The sequence below is a fragment of the Podarcis melisellensis genome (assembly GCF_964234715.1).
Source record: "Podarcis melisellensis genome assembly, chromosome: 9".
In the NCBI taxonomy this organism is placed as follows: Eukaryota; Metazoa; Chordata; class Lepidosauria; order Squamata; family Lacertidae; genus Podarcis; species Podarcis melisellensis.
The window spans coordinates 18561245-18569166 of record NC_138541.1 but is presented as its reverse complement, the minus strand read 5'-3'; the positions used below and the strand labels follow the sequence as shown (position 1 = coordinate 18569166).

The following is a 7922-nucleotide window of genomic DNA, read 5'->3' as shown; positions in this document are numbered from 1 at the left end:
AGTGCTTACAAAAGTTAGGTTTTTTTTCCATTGACAACTGACATGATGGATACAACTCTTCCCTTTGCACAGGTATAGAGTGGTATACAAATTTAATAAACCACCACCACCATTGAGTTTTCACTTTCTACTCACCCACCACTCCATCCAGTTCAAGGGAACATTCTAGGCAGGCAAAAGCACTTGGAAGTGTGGAGGCAGGACCATTGTAGGTTGAGACCTGGGAAGGGAGGTATGGCATGTTGACAGTCCAGGGGATTCTTGGAGGACCACTTCTGGTCCCTGAACCTGACTCCAACTCCCACGGTCAGGAAAGATGGTAGCTGGAGTCCAACACCTTGAAGGCGACAGGATTCCATACCTGCCATTTTCGACTCTCCTGTGCCAAACCAGTTCTTGAAGAGGCTCAGTGGACTGCAGGCAAAGCACACATACTGCTTGGTACTCATTAAAAACTGGGGAGAGAATTTGTGCAGTTTCCTGCTTGCTAGTTAAATGAAGACACTTTTAATAAGAAACACGGCACCTGACACAGCCAACACATCTATCATTGACCAATAATGCTGGACATTACAAAGAAGCCAAACTATTTCAAAGAGAATTGTTTTGTTTTTAAACAGGGAACTTAAAACACTTTATTTAGGGAATGTTAAGACAGACATATACCATTTTGAACAATTACAATACAGGCTTGTTCCCTAGATGGTGCTTTCTTTTTTTTTCTTTTTTTAACAATTACTGTATTTACAGATTGAATAAGGCACTGGTTCTCAAAAAAGAACACAAATCAGTATCAAGAAAAAAATTACATTGTCAACCATTCTTCAAAAGAAAGTTTGTGCTGTGTCAGCAAAGGACTAACAGTTGCAAGATTATTGTTCTCCTTGGTCTCCTCTCTTCCCAACATAAATGCCATTAAGGTAGTTTCATAGGCTACACATTTTAATCTATATTTCCCTGAAAAGCTCTCCTTTAAAAATTCTGGTGTCTATATTTAACTATTAACTATGTCAGATATTTGAAGACCTAAAAAATGGTGAATTCTCAGACTAATGGCCAACAGGGACATCATCTTTAAGGTTCATAGCTCAAATTGCTACTGGAACAGAAGAATTACTGTTTGGCAATCTTAGTGAGTAAAATAAAATATTGGTGCTAAAGCCAATTTGCAACACTGGCTGAGGATGCGTTCTGTCATTTTGAACAACCACATTGCAAAATCTGATTTCAGAAAAGCTAACATAAGAGATGAAGGGGGAAACAGGCCCTTCCAAGTCTTGCAGCAAACCTGAAGCAAACAAAATATGTCATTATGCCCTTTTCACTCCAATACTAATGCCTCTCTCCTTCCATATTACATTGTCACTATGAATTGTCAGCCTACATGTTTTCATAAATAAACACTTCGCTTAGTGCTTCATCATCTGTAATATTTTACTCTTGATCCACATAATGGAGTTGACCTCACTCCCAACTGTGATATATATATATATATTCACACAGACACACACAAATATTTCCTTAAAATGCAAACCTGAACATCTCAACAGATTTATATATATATATTTAAAAATAAGAATATAGGGCTTATGGACACTGGCATCCAAAAGTCCATTTACTTCAGGAACCATAGAAGAAAAGGCTTTGCATCTTTAAAGTATTTGGAAAATCCAAAAACTCAAGTAACTACTAAGGCCCTGTGTTTGAATCATAGTGAAATAAAATTATTTGTGCCCTCTGTGGAGTCAGCCTCAAGTTAAAGGAGAAGAAAGTCCTAAAGTCCTTTTTCAATAAAATGAGAGAGGCAGGGAGTTATTTTAATTATTCAGTCCAATGGGGACCTCACATGCCCATTTTTTGCAGTTCAGCTGCTGGTGAGGCAATATGATCTGTTGTCTGCCAATCTTCAACTATTTTCACTGCAAATTCATCCCCCAACCCAAATGCTCAATCACTTTCTGGGAACTCTGGTGGCTGTGAATTGTGTGACTGGCTTACCACAGACTGAACTGCACACATAATCCATCTAATCACATTTTAGCCGCTATCAGGGTTCTATGATTTGGCTGCAAATATTGTGCTGGAGACAAATATCCAGCTTTCCTTGGGTGAGTGGGAGCAATCACTTTTACATTACCTGCCCAAGTGGCACCATCTTCATATTTTCAATGATTGCAGAAACTTGCTGTTTTAATAATTGCTAAGTGCAAGCTAAGTTACTCCAAATATAAGAGGGTGGGATTCACACTGCACAACAGGGAAGGGCCGTGACATCCATTTTTTAAGATGGTATGGGAAGGGAGATCCTGTGGGCTCCCATTTCTCATCCAGTGAGAGTTTAAATGGGCTTTCCCCACTTCTGGGTCCCGGCCATGTCAGAAAACTCCTTAGTGCTATGCATTCTTAACCTCCATTAACTAATCACCACTCAAGGCAGAGGTGATTTATGGTGCCAGCTGTCAAGACACAAGGCACCCAAGAGAAAAAAAAAGAGGACAACTTCTGAAGAAACTAGCTTTGTGCATGATTGACTCTGTTTTGGAACAGAAACGTTCATGTAAAAACAACTAATGGCTCCAGAAGTCAAATTGCTTTCAGAGTAGCCTATAAATTACCCCCAAATCGATGAGAATCACCCACGCTTAACTGCATGCAGCACTAAGCCCATTCAGGTTTTGAAGTATGTGGAGGGTTTGTGGCTGTGCCTGAGCAAGGAATCTTTACAGATGGCTCCCTGTACGATACTTACAGGAGGCATCAGAGGTGGAAATTCTTCTGTTATTACCCACCTAGGCTGCAATCTTAAAGTGAGGGTGAATAGGTAGAAACCAAAGGTGGTTGAACTATCTTATCTAAAACCCTACCAGCTTCTCAAGAGGCATGGCAGGAGTGAGGGAGGAGAGACATGCCTTTGCTCTTCGGTTCTGCAACTTAAAACGCTTTTCTGATTGCATGAAAGGAAATCAGTGAAAGAGATTTAAGCTAGCTCCTGAGCTAATCTATATTTCTGTCCAATTCATGAGTGTCAAGTGGCGGAGATAGCACTGGATTCCTACTTCCAATGTGTTTGATGGTCCCCAGTCTCCAACAGCTTTTGTCCCACTGGGTCTTTCAGTGTTGTAATTCCAACATTCAGTCAGCCAGGGGTTCAGAGGTTTTGGTGGGGATTTGGATCTGAAACTGGATCTCCTGCTCCACTATTAAGAGTATTCTCTCTGACGTCAGCAAGGGAGATCATTTGGCCTCTGAAATACCCTCCCAGGAACCACTGGACTGCAGCCTTAAACTTTTATGTCAGGGGGAATACATATCCCCAACATCCATCCATATTTCTCTCTGAAGTTCAGAGTCTGAAACTGCATCAATCTATCAGTCAGCTCCAATATTTTGCACTAAAAAATTAACTTCACACAATATACTTTTTTCCCATGTCTTAAATTCTTACTTCCACTAACCTTGCAAAGAGAGAGGGAACACTGACTGTTATGCATGTGGAATCCAGCCTATTTAAGTGGATTTTCTTTGGGGAGGGTATGCACTTCCAAATTACAACCTAGGCTCCCACTGCACTGGGAATCTGAAGCTGCACAGTGCCCTCTGCAGGCTTCAAAATAACCTTAAAGGGACTTTCAAATGAAAAATATAACATAACAGCTCAACAATTCAAAACTACATTTAATTTTCCAAAGTGAAAAACAGCTCAGCAACCTAGAACTTCATGGTCAGAATTTTATGCAGTTTTGCTTGATACTTATGTGTGCCTTTAAGAAAAACTTGCAGTATTTTTTAAAACTTGTAACTGGAGGAATACACATAGCATATTTTGCTAGCTATGGTGCTACAAATTATTTTATCCCATTTATAGTTCTATTTCTTTAGTGTATTACTTTAAAACAACAACATGTTTTTACAGAAGACAGCCCAAATTCAGGAGATTCAGGGAAGGGTCTGAAGATAGGACAGGACTGAAAGCACCCTTATGCAAGCAAGAAGGCCTTCTGCATGCATATGGAAACTTGCCAAATTTTGGAGGGTGTGCCAACTCACATTCTGGGGAACGGGGTGCTGCAGGAGGAAGAAGAGTCCCCCAACTCCTTGTGCGTGCAAAATACCTAATAGGTTCACCTCAAAACCAAAATATGTGTCTCAGTGAGTGCTTCTTTGACCAGAATTGCAGAGGAAAAAACCTGGGAATTCAGTACTCCTCCAGTAGAATCTGATTTTTAAAACAATAATTTAAAAAAAGGAAACGTTCTGCTCCCGTAAAGCATGTGGCCCAATAATCCAATACATAAAAATCCCCTTCACTTTAGAAAAACTCTCTCAATTTCCTTTCAGAATTAAAGAGGAAATTATATTTTTGAGAAGTCGTGAAAAGAATAAAAACCTCTCCTTTCCAAAGCAATGCTCACCTACATGTGTTTAGAAACACACTGCAGTTTTCTTCTACCCCGTTATTCACTATTTCCAGGTGCACGCTGAACGGAGCGCGTCCTTTTGTCAATACTCTTCATTTTCTTAATTCTCTTAAGGCAAACAGTATGCAATGCAACTTGGTCAGCCGTTTCATTGATCAGGGACTTTGCCGGTAAAGAAAAGGTTAGTGCGTATAACACCATATTCTACCAAACTTTAATTTACACCAATTTCAGAATTATTGTTTTGTGTGTAAAATGCCAGGAAAAAATTTCCCAAATAATAGAAAGTAAAGGGTGCTTGGTATTACTTGAGCTTGTTTGATTAGGGTTTTTTTCATTGTCTTCCACCTTTCACCTTTCACATCTAATGTTCCTTAGATGCCTTTAACAGTGTTGCTTTAATAAACCTGAAATGTGAAGGGCTTATACAAGGGATACTGATGGATCAATAGGTCTACTGTGCACAAGAAACTGCTTGGTAGCATATCTACCGATTCCCATTGAGAATGTGGTCTATCTATCAGGAACAGTTTACATCAGGGACAGCCAATACGGTACCCTCCAGATGTTGTTGGACTACAACTCCCAACAGCCTCAGCCAGAGTAGGATGATGGGAGTTGTAGTCCAAAAAAATAATCAGAACACCACATTGGCTTCCTTTGGCCTACATCATATATGAGTTGCCCAAAATCAAATTTGTCTAGGCGATCACTTATATTTCTATTATATTTTTCTTTCAGAACATAGTGTGTTGCCTTGGGAGTGCAACAGTCTTTCATCAGCAGGAAATCATAACCAATTTGTTTTAGACTCCAGATGCAATTTTGCTTGACTTTCCTCCACCCCCACCCCGCTTTAGAATAACAATATAATTCTTTTCTTGTACTTTGTATTTGCAAAGGTTCATTTTTATGAAAATTAAACAGTCCAAATATAATAATAATATTAATATTAATAACATTAGGGGCTTTCACAGAAAGCAGCATGCATAATCTTGAAGCAGTTATCGATAACTGTTTCTCCCACAGCTTCCAAAAGAGGCCAAAAGGTCTTCTCATCTGGCAGCCAAGGAGCCAAACTTGATGGAGCCGCGTTGCTTTCTTTCTCCTGGAATGGCCTCTGCGCCAGAGTGGAAGATTATTTGCCGAAAGACTGCATTCAAGGTTTATATTAGCGAAGTCTTGTAATTCCTCTTCCTGTCTCTTTGAAACATGAAGGAAAGTCCATTTTTCTGAGATTTAGCAAAGAGGTGCCTTTCTTCAGCCGAATCAGAGTTTAATGTCCTGTGACTCTGACATTTTGGCAAGAGTTTTCTTCACTCGCAGAGCTGTGAGCCGAGAAGCAGGGTTGTGAGCCCAGCATTCTGTCATGAGTTTGCCCATTTGTCTTAGGCACTAGAGGAAGAAAGAAAACATACAGATGAATGCATCTCTCTCTCTCTCTCTCACACACACACACACACACACACACTTAAAGGTTTAATCTTGGCTGGAAGCCAAACACTACTCTGGAAAGAAACAAAATGAACCTAATTGAGAACTCATACTGAGCATGGAATTCTGCCCCTGTGTACTGTACCTTCAACCGTTATAGGCCTCATGTACAGAAGGACAATATGCAATCACACTGCCCCAAGACATGGTTCACAACTAGATGGGTGGTATTGTGGCTGTGTAAATACCATACATTTAAACCACATTTACCAAGCATATGGTTTCCTCCACAGTGGTTCCTGTGAACTGCAGATTAACTCTCACAGAATTACAATTCCCAGCACCCACGACAAACTACAGTTCCCAGGATTCTTGTGGAGTTTTCAATGTGCTTTAAACGTATGGTGCGTACACAGCCTGTACCTGCACAATTTGTCTTGATGCTGTATGATCCTTGTCATTAGCATTGCTGAATAAGGAACAGAAGATCAAGGCAATGTGTGCTAGACTGCAGGTATGTGTGTGTTTGTTTGTGTATGGATGGATGGATAGATAGAAGCCCAGGGCAGCAACCATCAAAGCAGTAGAACAATACAATTAAAAATAAAATCAAACATGTAAGAACAACTGGAAACAAGCAAAACAGTCACATACCCTCACAGCTAATGGATTAGGGGATATATACCGTATTTTTCGCTCCATAGGACGCACCTTGTTTTAGAGGGGGAGAACAAGAAAAAAAATTCTCCCCCTCTCTGCTCAGCGCCCCTTCAGCAAAGCGGCAGGAGAAACGGAGCCCGTTCCATTTCTCCTCCCGCTTCGCTGAAAGGGCGCTGCGCAGCTCTCCCACTCTGCTGAAGCCAGGAGAGTCTTGCCCTCCTGGCTTCAGCAAAAGGAACCCGAAGCCTCCAGAGTGCAACGGGAGCTCCCGCTGCGCTCCGGAGGCTTCTGGCGGCTATCCCCACTCGCTCTCCAGGCTTCAGCGAAAGCAACGCGAAGCCTCCGGAGCGCAGACGGAGCGCTCCCTCTGTGTTTCGGAGGCTTCGCATTGCTATCGCTGAAGCCAAGGAGCCTGCATTCACTCCATAGGACGCACACACATATCCGCTTAATTTATATCCCCTAATCCATAAGTGTGTGTGTGTGTGTGTGTGTGTGTGTGTGTGTGTGTGTGTGTATAACACACCCCACCTTGCTTCAGGTTTTTCATCTTTGCACTCTGCTAATGAATGGAAGAGAGTCATGTACAGCGGCTCTTGCTGCAGCATGGGATGCATGGCTTCACTGTTACGCTACTTTAAGTCAAAGAATGGGTTAGCACTCTGAAGGATAGTAAGTTACTGTAGGAAGTCAGTGGTGCCCTCAAAACTCTTTTTATTCTGTGGTGGGCCATATACCAAATTTTCTCAATCTGCTTTGCTAGATCATTCTTTTCTCCTGGGTGTGTGTGTGTGTGTGTGTGGTGTTTTGGGTTTTTGTTTTTTCTACATCCCCCCTCTGCGACCCTCCCCAACGCACTCAAGATTGTTTACAACTCTTGCCATTTAAGTATTTTTAAATCTAATTGCAGAATACTTAAGTGAAGACTGCTATTCCCAAATCACAGCTGCCTCCTACAATAATAGCATTACACTGTACCACTTAACAAGATTAATGACCTCTGCATAGCATCACCATAACTGTCGGCAGATTTGTCTGCGGTACATCAATTACTGGTCTACTGATTCCAAAACACAATTTTGCTTCATTATAAATTCTCTGTGGAAAGTGTTCAGGCAACTTCCTCCCTCCCCTAAAGAAAAATACCACTACAGCTTTGAAAAGCAATTTCCTATATTAATTGACAAAAAGTGGAATTGAGAGAGAGAAGACTAACACACAGGCTTTCAACTCCCCTCCCAATTTGTTTTTCCTTTTTACAGACACTAGTACCCTATTGGTGGGGCCTACAAAGCAGCGTATATACATGTATATAATATATTCGTAAGTTTATGCACGCTGCCTTGTATACAATGTAATGTACTAGTATTCCATGGGCACTTGGAAGACCCACCTGCTTTTAGACAAGCA

At 41.1% G+C, this 7922-nt stretch overlaps 1 protein-coding gene across 3 annotated transcripts in view; it reads right to left on the bottom strand.

Annotated features, from left to right (window-relative positions):
* Positions 1-3164: 3164 nt before the first annotated feature.
* BMPR1B (bone morphogenetic protein receptor type 1B) overlaps positions 3165-7922 on the bottom strand; it is a 215194-nt gene continuing 210436 nt past the window's right edge. For all 3 annotated transcript variants that reach the window (XM_081925070.1, XM_081925071.1, XM_081925072.1), the window contains one exon: positions 3165-5813. In XM_081925070.1, coding sequence (XP_081781196.1) covers positions 5688-5813 — 126 coding nt within the window. In that variant the 3' untranslated portion in view covers positions 3165-5687. The remainder of the gene's footprint in view (positions 5814-7922) is intronic.